Source organism: Aulonocara stuartgranti (genome assembly GCF_965226115.1).
Source record: "Aulonocara stuartgranti genome assembly, chromosome: 7".
NCBI lineage: Eukaryota > Metazoa > Chordata > Actinopteri > Cichliformes > Cichlidae > Aulonocara > Aulonocara stuartgranti.
Genome location: NC_138945.1, coordinates 5027340 through 5053818, shown reverse-complemented (window position 1 = coordinate 5053818; position 26479 = coordinate 5027340). Strand labels below are relative to the sequence as shown.

At 40.7% G+C, this 26479-nt stretch overlaps 1 protein-coding gene across 6 annotated transcripts; it reads right to left on the bottom strand.

Moving 5' to 3' along the window:
* Positions 1 to 275: 275 nt before the first annotated feature.
* Positions 276 to 25311, bottom strand: exoc3l1 (exocyst complex component 3-like 1). 6 transcript variants are annotated; one of them, XM_082542685.1, is made up of 17 exons: positions 25261 to 25311; positions 23939 to 24067; positions 19174 to 19301; positions 12005 to 12180; positions 10866 to 11085; positions 9943 to 10146; positions 9224 to 9423; positions 8920 to 9138; positions 8723 to 8793; positions 8256 to 8373; positions 7963 to 8088; positions 7456 to 7556; positions 6653 to 6769; positions 5403 to 5673; positions 5087 to 5242; positions 3951 to 4087; positions 276 to 2755 (listed from the first exon to the last, which is right to left on the bottom strand). In XM_082542685.1, the coding sequence occupies exons 3-17, from the start codon at positions 19214 to 19216 to the stop codon at positions 2569 to 2571; spliced, it is 2346 nt and encodes a 781-aa protein (XP_082398811.1). In that variant the 5' UTR covers positions 19217 to 19301; positions 23939 to 24067; positions 25261 to 25311; the 3' UTR covers positions 276 to 2568. The 6 variants fall into 6 exon arrangements, with proteins under 6 accessions (XP_082398811.1, XP_082398813.1, XP_082398812.1 ...); XM_082542687.1 differs by lacking the exons at positions 23939 to 24067; positions 25261 to 25311 and adding an exon at positions 23760 to 23774; XM_082542686.1 differs by lacking the exons at positions 23939 to 24067; positions 25261 to 25311 and adding an exon at positions 23137 to 23238.
* Between the last annotated feature and the right edge of the window lie 1168 nt (positions 25312 to 26479).

The following is a 26479-nucleotide window of genomic DNA, read 5'->3' as shown; positions in this document are numbered from 1 at the left end:
TTACTGTCAGTTTGCTGCGTGTACAGGACATCCAGCAAAAATGAAATGCTGTTTCTCTCACACACCGTAAAGAAGAATTAAGAGGCAAGAAAGATAAAGGACACTCTAGCAAAATATATAAAAGTCAAACACATTTACAGTGCAGTAGTTCAAGATATAAATAAATACTTTATGCCAAGTAAAGAACATAATAAATAAATAACACTGCATCTGCTGATTGATAGTGATTTCATACTTAATATGTGCCTTATGCTTTTAATAATAGAAATACAAAGTTTACTTGATAAAGACTTTATTAAAACACTTATGGAACAGACTTTATGCTCTTTAGAGGCTTTGAACCAGAAATGTAAAACCAATAACAAAACACCAAACAAAAGACAACAGTTGACTTTGTTACATAAATACAATAAATACTTTCTAAAAAAATGAGATAAACAACATTTGGTACAAACAGCAAGCTTAAAATGAAAACACAGTTTCAGAGTGATTACAGAGCAGCTGCTCTGGTGGGATGTTCACAGCTGGGAAATCTCAAAGAGAAACCACGTTCATCTTTAAATAATAAACTATAACTTATGCACACTTTCATTTGTTCTTTTTTTTAATGTATGCACTTTCCTAATTTATCATCCATTTTTATGTCACCTTAATTTTAACATTTCAATGCATAATGCCATTGTTTCATGTCATATTTTTATATTTTATGTCACTTATATATTTAATGATTCATCAGTGTCTCATTTTTATTAATAATCCAACCACGTATTTAATATTTCTTATTTTCAGTTTAATTTCATTCTCATCTTTTATTTTTTTGTCACTTTTCTTTCATAATGCCACTTTCTATATGATCATTTCTTTATTTCATGTCTTTTTCTTTCATTTTGAAAGCTTTGGTTTTCAATATACATTACATAAGAGTTATGCTTTATCTGAATTTCTACTACACCTTTTATCTATTTTACCATAGTAACTTTGACTCAGCGGGGAGCAAACTCTGCCAAACACCCACGCTGCATTAATGTGTATACGCATGCTGCACAGCCAATTTAATTTAAATTCAACTCAAAGCATTTTTATGTTTGAAGCCCACCAATATCATAAATCTGTCCCATAACCTCTGTCTTCCCTCAAATCAGAAGAAAATCTCCACAAAAAAAGTTTAAAAGTGTCTTTTTTTCAGTAGGAAGTTTTTAGTTTATATAAAGATATCTAATATGCAGCAATTTGAGTCTTAAAAATGTTTTCTCACAAAGAAATGATCAAAAAACTTTGGTGCAGTTTATCCAGGCAGATTGTTTGTTTCACATAGAAACGTTTATGCTGATGTGAGATTTTACTCATGCAGGTCAAAGCAATGCTCAGCGCTGACTCTTTAAAGTGACAGGAAGCAGAAATAACGTTTAACCAGTAACATGGTGGGTAATGAAGAAGAACGAAGGCAGCGTGCAGGCCTGTTTGTGCTGTTTGTCACTTTAAACCTGAACCAAAAGTCCCATTTGGACACGAATAACATCAACAGCTTTTTAAAGTCTGTGAAAATATGACAGCGTATCGAGACTATTGAAGGTTAAGGGAAAATCACAGTATTTAAACTCCTTTTGAAACGTAGTTTGTTGTTTCTCTTAATGACTGGAAAGCTGTTGCTTGTGTTCTAACATTTCCTTTTAAAGATATTTAAACAAATTGAAAGATATAAATTTTACCTACATTTTACTTGGAAATTGTTAAATTTGATGTTTTTCCCATCATAAAAATTCTGTTTTCCTTTTCTTTCTTGTGTTGATATTATTTTCCCCCCACAAATCATACATGTGTGTTTCTCAGAATTGTATGACTTTAATCTCAGGATTTCTTCTTGCTTTACCCAGTCGCTCAGTTTCTCTGTTTGTATTTCTTTACCTTTAGTAATTCGCTCTCATTGTAATGGACACGAACATTCAGGTAGGAAAAATATAAAAAACAAATAAATGTTAATAGATGAACACATTTATTTATCTTCTATCATTTGCTTAGAAATAACAGAACTACAGGGCGTCTGGTCGCTGTTAATGTGACAGTTTGAGAAAGTGGAAAACAGAGTTCAGAGAACAGGTTACTTACCTGAAGCTGAATACTTTTTCACTTTGATCATAATATAATCCCCAGAGAAAAATAAGTCATATATGGTGAGGACTGATAATAAAATCACCCAACCTGCCAAAGAGAAATAAATTCCATCCAAATGGGGCTACAGAGAGTGTATGAAGTGCACAATAGTCCTGTTACCGGACTTTAAAAATCATCCACGTCCTGTTAACTCTGTTGTATAAACTGCAGAAAACTCTGACAGTGACTTCTGGAAGTATAGAAGACTTAAGGCAAACAAAACAACCCCTGCCTCGCAGCTGATATTAGACCTGGACCAGCAAGTCGCCACCTCAAACCCCTGGTAAGCTGGAGGAGAAATAAATTCATGTGCATCACCGAGATCTTGAATAAATAAGGAGAGCTGGAGACTCTGCTCAGCACTGTTTCTAAGTGTTTATTTAGGAGCTCCCTGCTTTTTACACGAAACCCCTGCAGCTATGCACACTTGGCAGTTGGCAGGCAGAAGGCCATGGTGGAGGGAGGCACCAGGATGTCAGTGAAGATGGGTCGGTATCCGACGGGAAGAGGGGGAGCGCTCTGCTCCAGCAAATCCAGTACAGCCCCTTTGATGTCCCGAGAGACGTCGCCTCGGATTTCCAGCAGCACGGACACGTGCTCCTCACTGAGAGAACAAACACAAAATCTTTTTCTACATTATTCACCAAAGGAAATGGACTGGTTCTTACACAGCACTCAAAGCACCTTACACAACTCACCTCATTCACACAAGCTCTTAGGTCTATGTAAGTGCTTTCTATGTAACATTCACACACATTCATGCGCCGATGGATGCTTGGGGTAAGTATCCTGCTCAAGGATATTTGGCTTGGGCAAGGATCGACCCGCAAACCTTGCGATTAGCAGATGACCTGCTCTACTTCCTGAGTTACAGCCAGATCATTTTAAATCGTATGGCATCGCTTTGATGATACCTTTTCTTTCACAATGTCACTTGATTTTAGCTTTTCCTTCTACAATGTTTATGCTTTTGATCATTCTGTTTTATATATGAGTTTATTTATTTCGCATTGATTTTTCTCACCTTTTCACCTGACAGCGTTACTTTAATTCAGACCATTTCATTTTATCTAAAATCAAATTTTTATTTAATTCACATCACCTTATTATACTCTTTTTTCCATAAATGTCACACTTTATGCCTTGTTTAATATCATGCCTCATGTCTCACAGCCTGAAAGTGAGTATAGACTAAGTATAAAAACTAAATGTCAGGCTTTGTCCGTGTGCAAACCTGTGTGGTGAGAAACAATAAAAAAGATTAAAGACTTTAGATGTGCTTAAAGAACTTTAAACCCTCCTGCTGTCATCTCACAGAGGTCTGAGAGATCTTCCACCAACGGTGATGCTAATTTCTAGAGGCCTGATTGGTCAGCAGGCAGCGAGTTCGTGTTATGGCTCTGTTCAGTCTGGGTTTTTCGTTTTGCAGCTTTGTTCAGGTAAGTTATTTTCCTACTCCTGTGGTGCGTGCAATCATAAAAAAGGCTTTTCTCCTTTGAAACGTGCTGACTGACTGATTATGAGATGAATTAAACCTCAGAAACAACCCAAAGACTTCTTGAAACATCCCGTTTTGTCTGCTCACTTTGGAAGAATTTGTTCTGTTGTTTGTTGTTTCTTCACTCACTGAACAACCAAAGACAATCAGGGCTGTGGCAGCTTTATTAAAGACGGTGTTTCTGAAAGCTGACGTATGACGTCTACAATACAACTTTCTTCTGAACAACACTGGCAGTATTTGTTTTACACATCAAGCTTACAGAATGAGCAGCAGTTAGGGTGGAGGAGGTGCTGATTACCTGATGTCAGGATATTTGGCTGCAAGTCCAGACACCTCCAGTGTGAGCATGTTGGGGTCTTTGAGGCGGATGAATTCGGCCAGGACAGGGAGTAAGGCCAAAGGGTTCACTTCAGGTGCTGACCCTTCACCTTCCTGCTGAGACAGATCGATGCACGTGTGGCTTTGAGTGATCGCGCACAGACAGGTATGAATATTCTGTGGAAATTATTCAGTTAAGACATCGCAGCAGACGAAAACACGATTCTCATGCAGTACAACGGCAAACTATATGTATACGAATACCCCAAAGTGCTCAATGTTAAATAAATAAATCAGTAAATAAAATACTTATGTATGATTTTTCTACTCAGCGTGTTATTATCAAAGAAACTTATTTGACCACTTCTTTAAAAATAATTGTTCTACCAATGAATTTATTAATTAATTTGTAGTTAACAATAAAAGTATTAGAAGTATTTAATTTTGTCATGCAGTAATTCATATTACGTTTCTATTTCACAATATAGCTTTAAAAATGTGTTTATTTCATAAAGCTATAATCCCACGTTTCATCTTTTTTTTAACTTTGTTCATTTCATTTATATATTTTTATTTCTACATTTTTCCATTTTTTTTCTCAATTTCTTTATGTTATGTCATATTTTAGTTTTATTATACTTTAGATTATTCAATTAAAAAAAAAAATTCATCATATATTGTTTAAATGTTCAAAAATTAGTTAAATTGCACGTCAATGTTTATCTAATTATGCATTTGTAATTTCATGATTCACATGATTACTTTTCTACTTTTACATCCTTTGATTTGGTCTCTTTTTTTATGTTAATCTTATTTTAATTATTTCATTTTTATTTCAAACTATCACTTGATTTTGTTCCATTTCATTTCATTTTTATGTCCTTGTTCATTTTATAATGTTACATGTCATGTGTATTTTGTTAATCTGTTAAATTAATTGAATATTGACCAGCACGGGCCTAAATAAAATACATTTTATTGTAGTATGAGTAATGTAGTACTCATATTTCTACAAAGTCTCAACCTTAACATACTGATATTGTTCAGTGTTACATAACCTGGTACAGTTTTCTGAATCATGTGTAATAATATTGTGTAATAGTACTTTATACCCACCAGGCTGTGGAAGATTTCTCTGAACAGCTGGTCGTCCTGAAGCATCTGCTGAGCGAGCTGCCTCCTCTCCTCGCCACTACGACACACCAGCCTCTTCTGCATCAGAGCCCTGACGTACTCCACCACCATCAGCCACTGGGCCTCTTCCTGCAGACGCTGTACACACAGAATGTATAAAATAAATATGCACTATGAGACTTATTCCTGTCTTTGGAGGTTATTTACACTTTCTTCGGTTATTAGGTTCTGTACCTTTAGACCACCTTTACCCTCGACACACACAGTACATTTCTAAACCGCTCTCTGAATCTGATACCTGCCGGCAGGGAGGCCGAACGCGCAAGTACAGCTCCAGGTGACGCTCCAGGACGCGGCAAAGTTTGGGGGTCGGGTCTCCCTGAGCCAGCCAGGGTCGGGTGAGCAGGCCTGGGAGGAAAGGCTTCAAATCCAGCAAGAGCTGATCCATGACAAGCCGGCACGCCCGCCGCACCGCCCGGTCCAGAGCTGCCAGAGGGTTAGGAGGAGTGCGAGTGAACTGGCCTGCCGACTGGGACGACTGCTGCTGCTGCAGGCTCTCCGTGGACTTCCTGCACCGACAGTGAACAACGATTAATCCTCTCTGAGACCACACACATCTTTGCTCCTCAAATCGATCTAACTGTTCACTGCACCGATCTGGCAGGTCACTACAGCTGTCTCATACGGCACTAAACAAGCTGTTTTTAGGACACTCAGATTCCGTGCCATGATCTTCATCTCTGGAAAACTGAAAGGCGGTGCTTCGAGGCTCCTGAAATTAATCACATTTAGAGCAAATACCGTTTCACAGGCGCAGCTATTCACTGTGTCTCACATGACATACACCCTCATGTTGTGATGGTCTGCTTGCTTGCTTATAACGTTTCCATGCCGATGGGTGGAGCAGAACATCAGCTCAACTGGAGTGTTTCCTCAATTAAACTCCACCCTTCCTCAGACCATCAGCGGCTTTTCTTTCACACAGATCTTTGCTTTGTGCCACTCAACATGTCCAGATACACACGTCATCATTACTGATGATTCTCACCTCACAGTTAGGTTTTTCTTTGTCTATTTTTAATTTGATACCAAGATAAATTAGTATTTAGTGGCCTTCACCCTGTATCTTCCTCTTTTGTCATGGCTTTAGAGCCAAGCCAGTGTGCAGAAAATTACATTACGACAGTTAATTATTAATGGCTAACTGTTGTGTGACTTATAGCTAAACTCATAATAAAGATCAGGACTCAACCTGTGCATCGGGATTATGTCCAAAGTCTAAAAATATGCAAAGGAACCACTACTGCATGTAGAGGCACTGGGATGTCTTTGCTTCAGAACTTCCCAGTGGAATTCTTCCATTTCTATTTAAGTTTTTTCAAAGTGATATTAAGAAATAATAAGTGACCCCACACCATCAAATGATGGATCGATTCAACATGAGAGCACTGAGAGTGTGCACGTCCTGGAGCATTTATCAATCAGAAGCTCCTGTGTGTGGTGACTACTTACTTCCACACCTGCACTGATCTTCCACTACAAACTTACTTGAGGATGATGCAGTTGCTGATGGAGGCCAGCAGATAGTGGAGGTAGAACTTATTTTTGCTGTTGCTCAGATCCCTGCGATGCTCCTTTCCGAATTCCACCAGAGCTTCACGAAACCTGGAGGTTAAAGTAGATGTAATGATTCACAAAATTATTGCAAAAGGAAACCTCCGGAGCTGAAAAATGCAGCAGGGAGAGCATAAACTGTAGTTCTTCTAACTTCCCACTAGAGGCATGCTCCAAAAAAAGAGTCAACCCCAACAGACTAATGAATCCAGCTGGATACTGGATTTAGGGGCATATCCATGCTGACTGAAAGGTATCCTGACAGAGGTGGCATGAGCTGATCCATGCTTGCTAGGCCTCACCTCTGTTAAGTGGAGTCATTAACCTGAACCTTCTACCACACTGGCTATTCTGCTTTGACTTTGAGGCATTCTCTTCTAGAGAAACTGGGACATTTTCTCTTTTTGGACCATTTTCTTTAAACCCTAGAGATGGATGTTTGATGTTTGATGTGACTGAAAGTCTCAGAGCAGTTTGAACCTTAGCAGGTCGCCTTGACCATGTTTGTATGTCTAAATCCACTGAGTTGTTTTCGTGATTGTTTGTTAATAAGCAGTTAAACAGGAGCATCTACTGAAATGACTGGTGAGTGTACAAAGCAGCAATAAGGAAATGATAAAACTTGATCTGACTTGAAGTCTACAAACAGTGTAACCTGGTCTAAAGAGCAAATACTAAGCAAAAGCTGGGTGCAGTATGTTCAGGAGCACAGACACACAACGTCCATGCGCACACACCTGTTCAGGAGGTTCTCCATCTCATACAGTCCCATCTGTATAGTCTGATCTCGCAGGGACTCGCCGATCATCAGAGCCACCCGGGCGTTCTCCTCCAGCATCTACCACCGTGACACACAAATCCACACAAAATACACAGCATAGTTATATAAAACACTCCGAGAAGTCCACACCAACTCTACATTCAGTGGGGAACTTGAACTAAGTTTAATAGCAGAGAATGTGAGATCTTTGTTTCTGCCAGTGCATTTCCAAGAAGCACATAATTTCATTACATACAGAATCTGCAGGGTGTGGACAGGGATGAAGATCATCATTGTGATTACATTATCACGTGATTACATTATCCAGCTCCAAAACCAGGACAGAATCCACAGTCATGCTGCATGCGAGGATTGTGAGATGCTCATTTAAAGGTTTATTAAAGAAACTTTCAAATGTGTAAAATTTGCTCCACGTCATGGATCTGTGATTGTATTTATCTGATGTTTTTATAGCACTGGTTACCTGTGTGATGATTGTGGGCAGGCTTGTTTGGTAGAAGCCCTCATGGTCTGTATCTGGCTCCTGGTCCCTCTGCCAGTCCTGCAGCTCCACCTGCAGAGCTTTGTGCATCCATTCAGATACACTCTTCTACAGCAGCAATGACACACACACACACACACACACACACACACACACACACACACACACACACACACACACACACACAGACTATGTGTACTTAATGCAACAACACAGACAGTTTCAATATATAAAACATCTGTCTTCTGTATATGCAGACTGTATCCAGTGCTCACCCGAACACTCTGCACGTATTTGCTCTGCAGCTGCTCGAGTCCCTCTGTGGAGATTAGAGGCCTCAGCTCTTCTCTCTCCATCTCCGTCACCAGCTCAGGATGACCCATCATGTCCGGGCTGCCAAAACAAGACTGCCACGTTCAGATTTTAGTGGCTTTAATAGTCATTGTAATGAAGTATTAATGAACTCGCGGCTTCTTGTGACATTAATGGCTGAACGTGGGTTTGCAGAGTTCAGCCAAAGGGTGGCGTTTCATGCTAATAAAAGTCCATAACTTCACAGTAATAACAAAACAGAGATTTGAAAGAAAAGTTTTGTATCTCTTGTTTCTTCTTTCTTCCAATCTTGTGATTAGCTCAAGATTAAAATCTTCCAAACTGCTGCTTAGAAATATCCTGAAAAACTCTAAAAAACTTTATGGTAACAGAGAAAGGATAAAATACAGATTCTGATCACGAGCCTCACCTGTTGTAGATGTGCAGCACCCAGTTGAGCACAGCGAAGATTTCACCGCTCTCCAGGTCCCAGCTGCTAACCTAGGCCACAAATATCACTTACATGTAGACAGTGATGGTGGTCGGTGTTTAAAAAAACACTGACCTGGACAGAAGAAGACAGATCTGTAGTATTCATGATGAGGTGGCATTGTTCATTTCACCGACCTGTGTCAGGTGGGCATGTAAACAGCGGTGGCTGGCCCTCAAGTAGGCTCCAGTCAGCTTGTATTGTTGCGGGACGCAGTGCTCCAGCAGGTGGCGTACGGTGGCCAGGTCGGCCATGATGCCGTGCTGCAGTGCAGAGAGGTGACCTGCCAGACCCGGACCACGTGTGTGCAGATAGGAAACACTGCGAAACCGCGCCGCCACCGCCTCCTCTAGTACCTGGGAGTATGAGTGAACTGAGACATACATTTGTATATTCAAAAGCAGAAACTTGGTAACAGTGTTTGTATCAGGTGCCGCTGACCTTGAAGAAGCACGCTCTCCAGCAGCGAGGTCGTCCAGGGGGTAGGGGCCTGCTGTTGCCTCCGCCGCCTCCCCTCTCCTCCAGCAGAGTTTGGTCCAGCGCCTCCTCCCGCTCCACAATCCTCACAGCGGATACAAACGGCGTGGGGTTTTGTCGGGCCAGAGCCAGAGCACTGCTCACCACCGCCCACAGCTCCTTCCCTGCAGCGCCAGGATGAATGTGGAGTATGAAGATATCAGGTTTCAACCAGCAGACTTTGTGCTTTCATCATCAGGACCACAGAAGCTGGGATTAAAGATTTTATTAAAGCTGCTAATACCCAATGGCACTCTTTCCATGACACTGCTTTTTCTACACGCTTCTTTGATGTATTCTTGCTTTAGAAAAGTCAACTGTAAAGCTTATTGCATATCCTGGGTGCATACTAAATATCGCTGAATGTTATCATTTGTTTTCTTTTATCAATAAAGATTTTTTAAAGGTTTCTTTCCAGAACAAAACTGGTTGCTACAGCTGCAAATGCCTGAAGGTCAGTTATTTAAAACCATGTCTCAACAACTTTAAGCAACTTATATGAATGAATGGTCTTTTTTTTTTTTTACAGAAACATGTAAATCTGATTAACAGTGATGTGTTGTTAGGCTGCTAGGAGAGGAACTTTAACAAAAAATGATGGTTGAGCTTGAACAGATTTTCCCATATCTTAATGAGTTCCTCACCCAGTGCATCGACCAGGTGCCGGACTCCAGAGAAATATTTGGCCACCACTTCCTGGTCTTCAGTGCTGAGTGCACCTCCTGCGGCCTTGTTGAGCTGCCATAGAATATCATCCTGCAAGTACTCCAGATCCATCAGCTTGGCATGGGCCTCCAACAGCCGCCGGGACTCCACCAGGCGCTCTGTCTCCATCACCATGCTACGCACTGGGCAATAGAGAGTATGTGGAGGTGGTTTACATGGAACTATAAGAATTACCAAAAGAATTATTAAACCTGAAAAGGTTTACACTGCGCTATAGTTTCTGTATGAAGTCATTATGAGTGGATATCCCGTAATACGGTCATCATAGCTGACGGTGACATCAGAAGCCCCACCCACCTGCCATTTAAACATGGCTGCAAAGGGCAGCCAATCAGAACACCTCTTTTAGGCACGCAGACATACCTCTGAATATCAGGCAGAAAAATAAGGGGATTTTCCAACCAGCAATAGCGTAAATGTCATATTCACACACTTTTAAAGCTTTTAAGGCGTCAGCATGGAAAACTCAGTATCCTTAAAATACACATTAGAGCAGTGGGACACCTTTTTTATATGTTTTCAAATCAAAAACACACAGAAACAAACAAAGTCACAGTAAATTTGCCAAAATGCATCAATGTAAATGTTTTATGGTGTTAGTGTCAGCTTTCAAATAGTTTTCCTGAAATCCTGTTCCAGCATAAAACTGTGTAAAATGATGTCATCTCTAGATTTAAAGTCCTTTCATGTCAAATTAAAACCAGTTATAATAATCTGCTCATCATATAACAGGATTAAGGCAAATGTATGCATGTATGTATGCAAAGCGTGATGACAGGGACATCTACGTTAGTCACTTTCGTCATGGGATCCTACTTTCATCCACACAGCTGCTTCTCACCGGAGTAAAGTCGTGGCAGGTTGCTAACGGCAGTGAGGAGCTGACTGTGGTTTGCAGACACCTCTCTCAGTCTCTCCAGAGATCTTCCCCCCTCTGTGTTTTGATCAGACTCCAGTCCAGCTTTCTTCAAATCACGTGACACTTCCCTCAGCTCAGTCCGGGCCTCGCGGAGCTGCTCCAGACCCCAGCCCACTCCCTCCAGGTACGACTGGACCATGGACTGGAAAGAAAGGGATTGCAGTGTTAATGTTAGGTCTATTTACAAAAACGGAAAAACAGCAAAACTTTTCCTCTGTCCTTCCACCTCCCTACATGCCATCTTTCTTGTGATTGGATGTAACGGGACTAAAAACCCTCCTGAAGGTTTTCGTGATTTTTGGTCAGCAGTGGTTTTCTCCTTGGAACTTTTCTATGGATGCCATTTTTTTCCTCGTCTCTTACTGAAGAATCATGAACTCTGACCTCTACCGAGACAAGTGAGGCCTGCAGGTCTTTGATGTTGTTCTGGGTTCTTTTGTGACCTCGTGGATGAGTCATCGACGAACTTTTAGGGTAATTATCAACACCACTGTTCCAAGTGGTGTTGATAATGATTCAGTGGAGTCCCAAAGTCTTAGAAATATCTTTCTTTTCCAGACTAATAGACATCAGTGACTTTGTTTCTCACTTGTCTCTTTAGATTGCAGAATGATGTGCTGTTCATTGAAATCTCAAGTGATTTCTTGAGTCGGCAGGTCTGGTGGTAATCAGTCCAGGGTGTGGCAACGGAACTTGAACTCAGCTTTCCAAGATAAAAAATCAAAGTTAATTCATGATTTAAGAAGAGGGGCAGGTAGCTTTGGATAGCTTTTTTCACCTCAGTAAATAAAATCATTACTTTAAAAACACATTTTCTGTTGAACTGGGTTATAACTATAATTACAACTTATTTGATGACCTGAAACATTTAAGTGTGACGAATAAGAAAAAAAGAAAGAAATCAAGAAGGGGGCAAATATTTTTTGCAGCACTGTATGCAACAGAAAATAAGGAAGAGTAGATTAGGTTTCTTTTATGTGCCTTATTGGGATAATTTAAACTGCTTTAAACTACTGCTCCATTATTGTGCATTGATGCGTACTTGTGGACTGTGTTGTCACCTTCAGTCTGGTGTGAACGGACGCTGTCCTCTGACTTTCTCTCTTCCTGTATTGACTGAGTCGCTCCAGATGTTCAGGCCGACAGAAAACACCCGACGCCCACTTCAGGGCAGCGCCGCGGGCCAAACACTCTGCCCTCTCCACCTCAGGCCACACCTCAGGCTGTGGCACCATGTCTGAGAGACAAAGAGAAGAAAATATCAGGCAGGGAGATATAGTGAAGCAACTCGCCCATAAAGAGGCAGGCCTGCCCTTAAGCATACTCTGTTTTATTGTCTTTTCAAGCTGTAATTTACACCATGAACATCACAGTGTTGAAACTTGTGACTGAGACGATAAACTCTTTTACTGAAGTCATAGAGGAAGTGAGCAGCAGGTTGATTCCTCCTGGCCTTTCTGTTCTGTTCCAGTCTGTTGTGTTTGAAACACCCCCTGTTGGCCATTAGATAGAATGCAGGTTTAATTAACTTCAGCCCTCAAAGCTACAAACATCTTTTATATACAGTCAGTGTCACACACACCGCAAAGAGGCGTGTTTTATCCACTACTTGCTTCTAGCACAAGATATATTAAAAATACTAAGTTCTAAGTTCATGTTTGGGTAAAATGTAAAGAATAAAAATTACATTTTATTTTTATATATAAAAGACTCTGAGCCGTGTTAGTAAGCTGCTGAGCCATCCTGTGTCACTAGAACAGCTTCAAAGCTCAAAGTCTCAGGACTCCACAGGAGGGAAGGAACACCACTCTTCCAAAACATATCCCCTCATTTGGTATTTTGATGTTCCAAAATCTCCCTTAGGTGTTTAGTGAATCTCATTTTCATTTTCTCATATCATTTTCATCCTCATCAAAGCATTGAGCCCTTATGTCCTATCAGTGGGGGGCATTATAATCCTGGAAATGACCACTATCAGAAATGTTTCATCACAGGGAATAATTTTGTTCTGAGTTGTCGTTGCACATTTCTCTAAGAGGACAAGAAAACACAAACAAAGGTTTAAGTTCACCGTTTATTATATTATGTTGATCTGTTTTAATCTGCACGCGCCAACTTATACTGCATTAGACATGTCAGAGAAGTTCTAGCTTTGCAGTAGTAAATTATGGATGTTAGTTAAACTATTATGTATGTTTTATTATAATAAGATGTTCTACATTTGTTCCATTTTATTTCCATCTCAGTTCAGCCACTGAGATTCTGTTTTATTTTTTACCTCTATGTTGGAATAACAAAGCTAAGAAACAACACGTCGGGTGTGTTGCTGCATTGACATGACTTTCACTCGGTAATGCTTGATTGATACAACGGCAATAAATCTATGCATACAGTGCAAGTAATTTTAACATTTAATTCTGTGTTTTTTAAGTATTTACAATTATTGTTTTTCTTTTGCAAACTTTTATTTTTGAATAAATATTACTTCCTACCACTGTTATCCTGTCAGGGCAAGCAAGGCAAGCAGTGCTTTCCTCATCAAATCTAAAAATAGATGCAAATTGAAAAACAGTGATTTTTCCTTTCACTTTGATCTTAAAGCTTCTCATCTATTTGTGCTAATTTTGTGCTCATCTCCCATTAACAATGCAGGAGCTGGGCAAGTGGAAGACAGCAGCTTTTTTTCTGGTGGATAAACTCTGGTTTTTCGCTGACGGGACGGGAGTGTGTGAAACAATCTGGCTCAGCCTTCACTGCTCTGAGATCAGCTATGACATGCACTACATTTGGAAACACAGCTAGCAATAGCAACTAAATGAGCTTTAGTGATTTAGCATCAGTGATGAGTTTGGTCTTGCTAACCACCTTGGCCAGCATGAGTCATGTAGAGTAAAAAAGTTGTTAATAACTTCTTACATTAGCAAGAAAAGCTGTGACGACGGTAGAGAGGGGAAGGCAGCTCTGACCATAAAATAGGCAAGTTGACTAGGTGCAGTGTCAACAGTGCTTTTAAATAAGTATCTATGAGAATGTCTGACAGTATTTAATTTAACCAGCTGGTTTGCCAACACTCCACATGACATGATGGAGTTGGAAAACAGAATCTAATGAGACAAGGGGAAATAAAACTAAACAAAATGCACATGAGATAAGAGACTAGCAAAATAAAACAGGAAGTAACAAACATCCAAACAATGACACTAATATACAAACTAGTCACTAATGGGAACGCTAAGAAAAAACAAAGGAAAACCCTGTATAATCTGATCTCTAAGTAAAATACTAACTGCTACCCATACACCACACTAAAGTCAAAGGTCAAGAGTGTACAAAGAGGGATACAAAGAGGGGCATTAAATAAAGGATTAAAAAGTCCGCAACTAAAAAAATTCCAAAAGCCAACGGGCAGGGTCAAAAAACCAGGATCATGACACAACATTCATATTTTAATATTGAGAGTTAACCATGACAGATACTACTCAAGTCTCTGTTCGCCTTACTGCAAAACTCACCGCATGCCACCGCTTCCTACCCACACCTTCCAAATCAAGGAAATGATAAAAGTCTGCTCGGTCACATGGTATTAAAGATGGGAGGTCAGCACAGTCAAGGGGAGCGGACACACAGCAGAGCAAGGGGGGAAGCAACAAGGGGGACCAAGTGAAAGCTGCTCTCCATCTGATCGAAAAGGACCTCTCTTGTCCTCCCTTTCTTTACACCTTCCTTAAAAATTGTAATAAGTCCGTTTGATAGTAATATTTTAACACAGTTTATTAATTAGCTCAAGGACAGTACCTATATGAAAAAATAATGCTACCTGGTGCTCTTCTTTGTACATAAATACTTCCCTTCCTTTAAGTGTAAAAAAACATATTCAGAAACTGTCCATGAGCCACAAGCCGTACAACCGTAAACTCAAGTGAAAAACATCACTCCCTCAGGTTTTCCATATTGAATCATCTACAATATAGAGATCACAGTGGAAAGGCAAAAAAATATGTACTTTATTTCTTCTTGATTCAAACAAAATGTTTGATTAAAACAATATTTAACATTTAAGGCAACTTCACTCCTACGCAGTAACGCTAGCACCACAACAAAAGGGAGAGTGAGACATTTAATTCATGTGAGTAACGACTTACTCAGTGACTTCACTGCAGTTTTCACACCTGGCAAAGCAATCCAGTGGACCCATCATCTAAAGAGTCCAATAAACTCAGTAACAAAACGAAAATGCTTGATTCCATATAACAGCTGAGAATCAAATAATACAGCATAAAGTTAAAATATTCAACTTGTATAAACATTTAACTTCATCGATTGAGGGAAAAGGAATCTGACATATTTTAACATTTATTTTATTTATTTATTTATTTTTTACCTCTGATAACTTTCTTGTGCTTGCAGTGGATCAAACAGTGGATCAAACAGTATATTTTGTCCCCCAGAAAACCAGAGCTCACGTCCTCATTTTAATATTGATCAGACCAACAGAGGCAGCTGTGTACCGTCAAAGGTTTCTGTTTGACTTAAAAACACTTTCCCCTGCAACACTCAAGATACTTCTGGTATCCCGCGGTTCTTTACAGCAAAAGAACTGTGTGTTTGTTTGTGTGTTTCTTACAGAGGAATAAACACACAAAACATGCAAGAAAACTTTAAAGTGCAAGCGGAAATGCAGAGACAACATGTTAAACGCCTTATACTCACTGGGTGTGACTATAGTTCAGGGCTATTACCATCATGAGATTAGCTGCGTTACTACAGGGAACAGTATTTGATCATATTTAGACAAACTGGGCTCCAAGTGAACGAGTGATTCTAAATGTCACAGTTTAAAATCATTTGAAGGAAGTTTTGAAAGCTGGTCACAACCTTTCCCATGACAGAGGAGCTTGAATTGGCTCGATTATGTGCTAGAAGAGAAGTTTCACTCCCTCGGCAGCGTCATTATTTCTGTCACAGCAGCTCTGCTTCAGAGAAATGCTCGTGCAGAAATGTGCAGTGATGAGATTTGTTCCCAGCTGGGAAGCAGCCTGTCAAGAGCGATTATGGATTGCCTCACTTAATGTTTTTTTTAATCGCTTTCTCATTTACCAGCACAAGAAAAGTACACTCTGATTTTGTTACGGCTCCCAAAGCTGCCCCCAAATATTCTCCCATAATTTTCTCTGAATGTTCAGTATTGAGCTACCCACCACAGAACATTACATTCAGTGAGGAAAAATACAGACTTCTTATGAGATTTTTATTTTGGAGAGCTGGTGAACTTTCGCTTATTATACCATTAACACAGCTTTGACTTTAAAGCCTTATTAATCAAAATGTAATGAAGACAGAGGAAATAATATAAATAATAGATACAATTTAACAAACTGAGTACCAACACAGAGAAACCTAACCCCTATTTACACTTTCCTAGAATATAGTTATCGTCAATACACTTTGCAGATAAACCTTCATATCAACCCTCAGAAATTATAGATAAAACATCCCCCAAAAGGTTGACTCTGTTCATCTGGACGTAGCGTTTTCAGTAGGAGAAACGTTTCGTCACTCATCCAAATGACTTCTTCAGTCTCAGCTCTCTGCAGGTTTCCCAAACTTTATAACGAGTACATTTGCACAATGACTGAAACCAGCACCACTGAAGGAACAATGGGCTGTGAGGTCAGTTTCTTCATTAATAGGCAAATTGCCATGACCACTGATCAAAGACCATTGGTCCACCCCAAGGATCGAATCCCTCGACACAAACAGAGTAACATAGTGTGCGCTGTTAAGTGCCAGGAGGATTGCCAGGATTTGTACATTGAGGAACCCAAACAATCTCTGGCGAAGCGGATGGCACAACACAGAAGAGCCACCTCGTCAGGCCAGGACTCTGCAGTCTGTTTACACCTACAGGCCAGTGGACACTCTTTCAAGGATGAGGATGTACACATCCTGGACAGGGAGGAACGCTGGTTTGAGCGCAGAGTCAAGGAGGCCATTTATGTGAAAAGGGAAAGACCATCTCTGAATCGAGGAGGGGGCCTAAGGATACATCTTTCACCATCTTACATGCTGTGATTGCAGCCATTCCCCAACTCTCTGTGAATGGTACTCATGGCCATTGATCAATGAGCTTTGATCACTGGTCATGACAATTTGCATATTAATGATCAAGGAACTGACCTCACAGCCCACTGTTCGTTAGTAGCACTGGTTTCAGTCATTATGCAAATGTACTGTTAAAAGATTGGGGAAACCTGCAGTCAGCTGAGACTGAAGAAGTCACTTAGATGAGTTACAAAACTTTTCTCCCACAAAACGCTACGTCCAGATAAACAGAATCAACTTTTTTGGGGGGCGGATTTCCTTACTGGATGATTGAGCATGCATCAAGACATAAATACAACACTGAGCGGGCCACAGCAGATCATCTGCCTGCATCTCACAATGTCCCTGACATCCTCCTCTACATGTCCTCCTTCACTAATTCCACAAAGCTTGTCTGAGGTCTTCCTTTTTCCCTCCTGCCACATTTATCATCCTCTGTGAAATATATCTCTTCTATCGAGTCTAAAAATGGCATCATACACATGACCCCCTGTCTCTTGGGTGAAAGATCAGGTGATTCCAAGACTTCAGTGAAGTGACAAGAATCAGGATTCTTGTCTTCCTTGTATATAGTAAAAAGAGACAATGCCTAAAAATGTACATAGCTTCCAGCATATCCCGAGTTACCCAACAATTCGGGAATGGGAAGTGCTGCGCAGTCAAACAATTCTCCCTGTCCCAATGGAGGGACTATTTTATAGCCCAGACTCTTTGTGTTGTGCCTGTCAGGTAAGCAGGATATCATATCTCATCTGTGAGTCAGCTAGAACACAGTTAATCACATGACTGCCTCAATTGGAATTACACAACATAATTGGTCTTAATGGAATAATGTACTGGTTAGTGACTCAGCAGACAGCAATGTGCTGCGCTGGGTCGCCTGGCTTTCTGGCACTCTGGAGGTTGAAAGGTTACAGATCTGCAGCACAATGGACAATATGATCGTTAACTGCCGACGGCGATTAGACAGACCTGATTCATAACGATTTTGCAAAGATTGCAGAAAATGATTTACTGCTGATTTTATATGAGAAGATCCTGATGAGTTTAAAGCTGCTACTTAATGTTCAGTAGTTGGTCTAAAAGTCAAATATAAGTGGAAAGGAGTGAGATCAATTTAGCTGACATTTTCAGATGGCTGCAACTAAAGATGCTGTTTCTTATCATATATGTGTGATAAGAAAACCAAGAAGGTACAAACAACAAAAACATGCTGATGCAGAAGCTACAGTGTTTTCAATCCACATCGACTCCAATCCTCTATCTGAAGAGGCACTTTCCCCTTAATAACAGACTGGATACTGTTAGGTTGGCCTCACCTCTTCTAATTTCCTGAGCTGGAACTCTCAACCAGGTTTGTGCTGTTTGGACCATTTTAATGGAATTATGTGACAAGGAATATGACCCACAGTGTGTCCAAGAAGCTTTTGCTTTAGTTCAATCTAGCATTTTGTGTTTTTTGCAGTTTTTTATATTACTTAGCATAACATAACTAAATAGCAGGTATCTGTGTCTGTGCACTCATTCAGTTTATGCCAGGAGCTTGCTAACCGAGCTAACTTAGAGCTCCAAAATGTAGACTTCATGTAGCGGGTGGCTGCATACATCTACATTTGTGGGTCATTGTTCTCAGCATATCTGAGATTTCTGACATTAAACACAACAGCACACGGTCACTTCAGCAGCTGCAGTGGAGCTTTCAGTTATACAAGATCTTTAAAGCCCTCGTGAAATGGATATTTGAACATTCACAGGTTTGAAATTGCGTCATGAGAAAATTAAACTTTTATACCCAAACACAGTTGGAGAGTCTGTAGTTTTCTCGCCCCCCAGCAGAAACACTGGACACAGGGAGAATCCTGTATCTCACAAGCACTGGCTTCTTCAATATTTCATCAGTCACTACAAATCAATCCATCAGTGTGAGGCAAACTCCTCTGGTGTGTTCATTCATTTCTCTCACAGAGAAGTAAGAGTGCAGCCTCACGCACAGCTTTGTTTTGGTTCTAGCTGTTAAGAGGCTTTAGAAGAAGTGGGTGTTGGCCACAGTCAAGCAGTGTGTGTGTGTGTGTGTGTGTGTGTGTGTGTGTGTGTGTGTGTGTGTGTGTGTGTGTGTGTGTCCCATTACCTTCTGGTTTGTCACCACCATTCTTCTGATCCCCAGCTGACATTGGAGTTCAGTTTTTAGCCGCCCATCCACCCGACGAGTCTCCTTTTCCCCTGAGGGCCGGTGCTGAAGGTGCCCAGGGCGCAGATCTGATGGAAGACAGTGAAGGAAGACACTGATGAGGAAGAGGAGAGGAGGAAGCAGAAGAAGAAGGAGAAGGAGAAGAAAGGGTGGAGGAGAGAAGGCACATATCCATTCTACTGAAGGCTTTCCTCTTTTCCTCTCTCTCACACACATACACTCTCTCTCCAGACACATCCTCTGCTGAGAGGCCGGCAGGAAAGGAGGGGGAGTTAAAGGAAGAGAATAATGCCTGAGGGTGGAAAGAGAGGGGAGGGAGGGGGAGAAAGGGAGGGTATAGGGTGATGTGCTGCTTTCAGGAGCCTGTGCAGAAGATGGTAAATGCTGTTAGAGGTGATTGTTTCTAGTTTTATAGCCAACAAAACAATTGCAAATAAATAGTTGATTATTAGCGTTTTCTTTCAACTAGAGGAATTGAATTTCATTTTTACAACAGTCCGTCATACCTTTTTTACTTTTTTAAAGGTAAAGACCCCATGATGTTAGAGAGAACCCCAGTAATTAGAAGATTCCCCGTGAGCAGCACTTGCCAATAGTGGGGAGGAAAAACTCCCCTTTAAAAGGAAGTGACGTCGAACAGAACTCGACTCAGGGAGTTCAGGGTGAGGAGACAATACAGGAGACATAATGGTAAAAGTGGTAGTAATAACAACATATAAACACATGTGGAGTGAAAAGAAGGTGGAGGATGTCTTATGTCGAGTGGTATGATCCCACAAAGCACACTGGGAGGACTTATGAAGTTTATCTAATGAGTTAAACTGACTGCAGTTCATGGCGAGCAGTATGATAGAGGCAAATCCATGTTTGCACAATTTAAAATATTTCAAAACATTTGGTGAAACACGGTGGCTCACAACAAAACATCAGCTGGACTGTTGATCATGTCGTTACATGACAAAGAACAAAGGAGAGGGCTTCAGATATTTCCTCTCTGTTATTCTGAATCATTAATTTGCCAAACATGCATGTCTTTGGAGTGTTGGAGAAAGCTGGATTACCTGGAGAGAACCCAGGTAGATAATGGATTTGAATCAAGGACCTTCTTTCTGGGCGGCAAAAGCACTAACCACTGCACCACCATGCTGCTGCCATCACTACCAAATCACATGAACTATCCTAATAAAAAGAGAGCAAAGCATGAAACATCGAGTCACACCTTGAGGCGACTGTTGTTGTGGTTTGGTGCTGTATAAATAAAATTCAGTGAACTAAATTAAGAGGAGGATATACTCAACCATGGCCACATCCATCATTTGGACCTGGAAACATATCATTAGATCATCAGTTAACAAGTGGATCACAGCACAAGTACCAGCGATAACCAAAAACTTTGGCAGAAAGAAAAGTTTGATATGTCATCTTAAAACTACAGAGGCTGTCTGTTTCCTCAACCCAACTGGGAGCAACTGATACCCAAAGTCTCTGCCACCCATTCTACTTTTTGAACCTCAAAGAAGTGGACAGTCTGAAACTATCAAACTATGAGGTCTTTAGGATATGATGGGGCTTAATCATTCAAGAGTTGTGTTAATTAAGGATTTTAAATTCTAGATTTAACAGGCACCAAGAGGTACTGCGTGAAATGGATAAGAGCTACAAAAAAAGACAACAAGATCAAGAATAAATGCACAAATTTAACTGAAACTTCAGTACTTAGAGTTTTTGCTTCACCCAGCTGTTGGTGATATGTCGCACCTATAAACACATCGCTGCTTAACCCATGTGTTATCAAATAACACTGTATCCCATGGTACACTTCAGTCACAACACTGAAACGATTGTTTGTTATGGCATCTTAAAAATGTCCCATGTGACGCGAAAGCATCACAAGGGAAAGATGACGAGGGGAGGAGAGCAGGAAAACAATCCAGATGGTGGCACATGGGGTGGGGGTGGGGGGGCACAGCGAATGGACCTGGTGTTCCAGAGGACCCCCCCCCCAGGAGTCTGAGAGTCTCCTCGACTCAAAGGGAAACCACTTAACAGAAGAAACAATGTATAATGCACAAGTCATTATCTTACAACCCAGTGGAAAAGAACAGAGCCAACAAGTAATGGAGTCCTTGATGAGTAGTGTTGTATTGGAAGGCACTTTGTAGGTGTCTCAGATGATTTAGTCAAGTTCTGGATAAACTGTTGTGGAACAAAATGTGTTGAAAATTTCCACTCAACAAAAACAGCACGTGTCATTGACCCTCTCTGATCCTCTGCAGCTGTCTCACCAGTACCGGCTACTGCCCCCGAGGACAGTTTGTTTATTTGCGGACCAGTTGAGTCCTCTGACCCCGCCGCCCTGTTTACGCCTCCAAGCTTCCCGGACCTCTTCACAACACAGCGAGGAGCGTGCCAAGTGGCCCCGTGGCCGGAGCCAGCACAAACACAGTCTCCCATCATCTTTTGGTGCTGCATTACTGATTTCCTCAAGCGAGTTTAGCATTTCGGCACGGGTGCTCTGCAGATCGAATAACAAACCAAACTGAAACGGACTTTGAGAAAGGCTGAGAATGACTGATGTGGCCTGTTTAATGTGTGAGAGCTGCATCTCCAAACAAAGAATCAGACGTGGATTGCACCAGGTGAAGTTTTTTTTAGCCACATTTCTTTGTGGACTTGAGAAATGTTTTGAATCTACTAGAGTAGCTTTCCTGAAGTTTAATGAGGTCTAACGATCGCATTAGATATATCTATTCTCTATGACATCACACAGAGTCAAAAGTAGAACAAGCTGAAGTCTGAGCTTTTGGTTCACACGGATGAAGAAAAGACAATAAGACAAAAAAGCAGTAGCTTCCCTTTTAGAGCATCTTTTTCCTTACTCGAAATAAAAGTTTTCCACAAATGGCCTCCAGAGTGTGCAAATCTGTCACCACTGGGTCGGTATTTCAGTGTTCGCTCAGCTTTTGAAAATATTCCATTGACCCACCTCAGCCCATCGAGGGTCCGGAGCAGTGTGGGTGTAACTTTCTCTTTGATGGTTCGCTGAAATCGCACATACCCAGAAAACTGACTGGATTTCTTTTGAATCTCTGGTGAGATGTGAGATGAGTGATAGCTGGTGTGCAGTGTTTATGAGCTACAACTAAAATCACTTTTTAATGCTTCCTTATGCAGCTGGCTGACAAAAAAGGGGAGATATATATGTAAATCAGCTGTATTGTGAATATAGCTGTATATAGAAGATGGAAAAGGCTACCAGGCCTGAAACTTGAAGTCAGTGAGGAAGAAATTTAAATGGATTACTTCTGATGCCCAGCAGAAGGCAAAACTCTGATTGCAAAAAGAGCTCAATGAGGAAAACAAAAGGCCACTTTACTTACTTTAAAGTCTTATTTATTAAACATCAGCTTCATTTAGTAAAAGCTGGTTCCATTTCAAGCCAAAAAGACTTTTTTTTAAAATAAATGCTTCAGTCAGAATCAGCTCACTTGTGATATCTGGTGTCGACAGACTGAGATCAGAAAAATGCAAAATGAACCTTCACAAACTAATAACTCTTCCAGATCTTTAAAAGAGAGTTTGTCTTTAAAAACACCATCCCATTGTTGCATGATCTCTAGAAACACTACCTGCGTAGGTTTCATATTATTTTTCACAAGTTTTGTTAGCATAGATCTTTGCATTAGCTACTAGACTGTATATAAAAGATAGCAGTAGTCCCTGCAATATTGTCCACTACTTTGGAACTTTGAAGCTTTAACATTAGTGTTTTGGCTGCCAGCATATTGACTTCTTTGGAGCCAGAACAGACCATAGTTGCATGAGAAGGTGGAGTAGTAAATATTGGCTAATGCTAGCTAGTTCGGGGTATTAGTAGCTGAGAAGGTAGAGCAGGTCACCTACTAACTGGCAAGGTGGCGGTTTAAACCCTGGCTGCCAGTCTGCATGCCAAAGCATCCTTGAGGAAGATGCTGGACTCCAGGTTGTTCTCCGATGCGCTCGCTGGAGTGTGAATCTTATTAGGCATAGATAAAACAATGCTTATGTGAATAAGATGTCATATAAAAGTGCAAAATTGTAGGAAAGCACTATATAAGAACCAGCCTGTTTATAATTTAGCACGCTGCACCAAAAGAAAGTGCAACACATAGCCACTTGCTAATAGTGCTAAGTAGCTAAGTGCTAAGGACAACATGCAGCTCACAGCTCCTTGTGTACATCCACATACCTTTAATACCATTATTAAATTCACCCAGTATTAAGTTATTCACAGACCATAGACCTACCTATATTGGGCAAGTTTAGGATTTTAACATGAGACTGATTCACTTTTGGAACCAGCCTCAAGTAACTACTAAAGGAAGTTCATTTTGGGTTTGTTTGTGGACCCACGGGCAGCTTATATTATTGTGTTGGTGAGAAATTAGGATGAACCATATCAATAAGCTGGAAGGTGCTTTAAAAAAATAACTGAAGTTTATGTGATAAATTACAGGTATCATTATAAGCTTCATTTTGTCTCTTACTTTAAGCACACTACCCAGACAACTCTGGGCACCATCAGCTCTTGTATCTTTACCACACAGGCACCGTTTCCTCCAGAGCCATGTAAGGAACAGAGCTGAGGATGACGCACCAGGATGTTGTGCAGAATGTATTCCTGTCAGGGTGGGACGACACTGATAAGGACAACAGGGCCGCTGACCTGACGTTCCCTGCTCCTGTCACACTGACAGCAGGGCTCAGTGCAGTCAAGTGTTTCTTCCTCCGTCTGTGTCGCTGTATGCTTGGTCGCTCCTTCTGCTGCAGAGTCTTATATGAACTCACAGCGGCCCTGCAGGATGAAATCAGATATTACTACTGAGACCTTTACACCTCAGGCTTTCCGGTCTGCTGGAGGAAAATATGTCACCATCTCGTGGTTGCAAAGCAATACATTGCTGCCTTGAACATGCTTCAGTTATAGTTATAGTCAACAGTGTATATGATGCGCAACCAGCATGGATACAGCACAGCACACCATCTGGTTTAAGCGTCATTAAATTTTCAGCAGCATAATGAGTCTAACAGCATTTGCTGAGGAGTGCTGCCTCACATCACCTCAGGTCCACAGCCAGTAAAACCAGCTGAGACGGTGTGGGAGTTTAAAAGATGGGTAAAAGTCCAAAAATGTAGTGAGGGGACAGATAAAAATAAGAGTATATTGCACTGTGTTTCATTTGTCCAATCAACTTTAAACTTAGTAGGCTTGTTGCAGTGGAGCACTTTGAGGTGTCCGGGACACCAATTCTTAGATTTTGGGTAAATCAGGCTCTGTTACTGTTTTCTTCTACAGTAACTGTTGACTGCTTGACACTGAATAATTCCTGAGCCTTTTACCTGTAAGTTTAACCTAAACCTAATTCTAACTTTAATCCTAAAACCCAGACTTGAACCCTCAAACAGGCCTTTGAAGGGATGGTGCCCACAAAGAGAGCTGGGCATGTTTTCATTTCATTTTATTCATCTTTGCCTTTACAGAAATTTTCTATCACACCTTCCTGCCTGAAATTACTTCAATTGATTCATGTTTGGATGAGTGGTTCTCAAGAAAGTTGCAACACACATTGTTTAAAACCCGGCTCTGCTAAACAGGCACAATCACACACATTCTGGGAGTTTGTCCTTATAGGTGTCCTTTCTTCAAGAGCATATTTTATGATGTGTTTAAGGTCAAAGTGTAAACTGTGGCTACAAAAGCAAAACAAACCTCTGACGCACTCACATTTCTCTAGTAAGACTTCAAATTTAACGAGCAGAAATGGTTTCGTTCGAGCATGTTTACATAGCTGTAATGAATAATGAACTGGCTTCCATCTGTACTGATCTAATAGACCAGTTCTACATTCCTGCCCCACAATCTAGCAAAGCTCTGGCAGGCATAATGCATCGCCGCCCTGCACCCAGAGGATGAGGCTGCCGACACAGCCGTACGGCCGTCCTGAAAGCTCAATCACGTGACCCGCTGCCCCTTGTTGTTGTCATCACCTTGAGCACCGTAACACCCAGCGGCGCCTCCACCCAGAGGAGCAGTGGGACGAACAGGAAGTCTAATTCTAGACTACTTCCTGTATGACATTCCTGACCTGAGCAGCCTTCCTGCCAGATTCTCTTAAGTGCCCCATGTATAGCAGGTTTACGGCTGAAACGGCTACTTTTATATGAATACATGAGCAGGCGAGTAATTGTAGTAAAACCTTTGGGGATCTGTGCACAGGCTTTCAAATATTTTTTGCATTAGTAGGAAAAATGGTGTTTATTGTTAATAATTGGTCATTTGTTTAAAAATCCCAGTCTGTATCATTTAAACCCATCAGTCAGAACACTTTTGTAGCAGTTATACTTCATTTATTTTACCGTTTGGCTTCCATTAAGTGCATAGAATGAGAGTTCACATCATCAACATTTAGAATAAAGTGACAGAGATGGACAATAGCAGAACATCAGGCAGACAGCATTCATTGCAACAGCGTGTCAGGGGCCTCCCCAGCTGAAATACACGTAAAATATGATTTTATTTATCTGCACTTGTAATGCAGAAGACTGACACTTTTAGAAATAAAACAGATGCACTGACTAGCAGTTTCATGGCTGATAACTGATGACATTCAGGGTATTTATACACATTTTATCATTTAGATTCATTTAATTTATTCCCTCTTGTGTGCCAGGAGGAGAAATGCATGCATACTGTATCCAAACATATGGATATATGGAGGGTAAACAACAGCTACTGCTCTTACTAAAAGGCAGATTGGCTGATATATTTGAACAAGACCAATAGAGATGCTTACAGATTTACCAGTATTTGATTGATTATGATATATGTTGGTGCATCCCTGGTTTTCAGCACGACATCATATTAAAACTAATTATATACAGACTTCATCTCCTGTAGATATTCCATAGAATTCCACAAATTCTTTGGAAAAATCCCAAGATGATTATCTGTCAGTAGAGAGGTCTGAACGCCTGCCGAGAATAGATTTTACATTACTTACTCCCATTCAACACCAGCCAAAATTAATTCTACAGTTTTAATTATTAGTGTTTCTGTCCATTTCAAACACGAAATCCCAGATTACTACAGTTAAAGATTTATACCTGTATATATTTATTAGTGTCTCTATATAAATTTTAGCCTTCCCATTTAAATGATACAAAAAATACAATCTGAATCCAAATAAATGCAAATTATAGCAGAAAC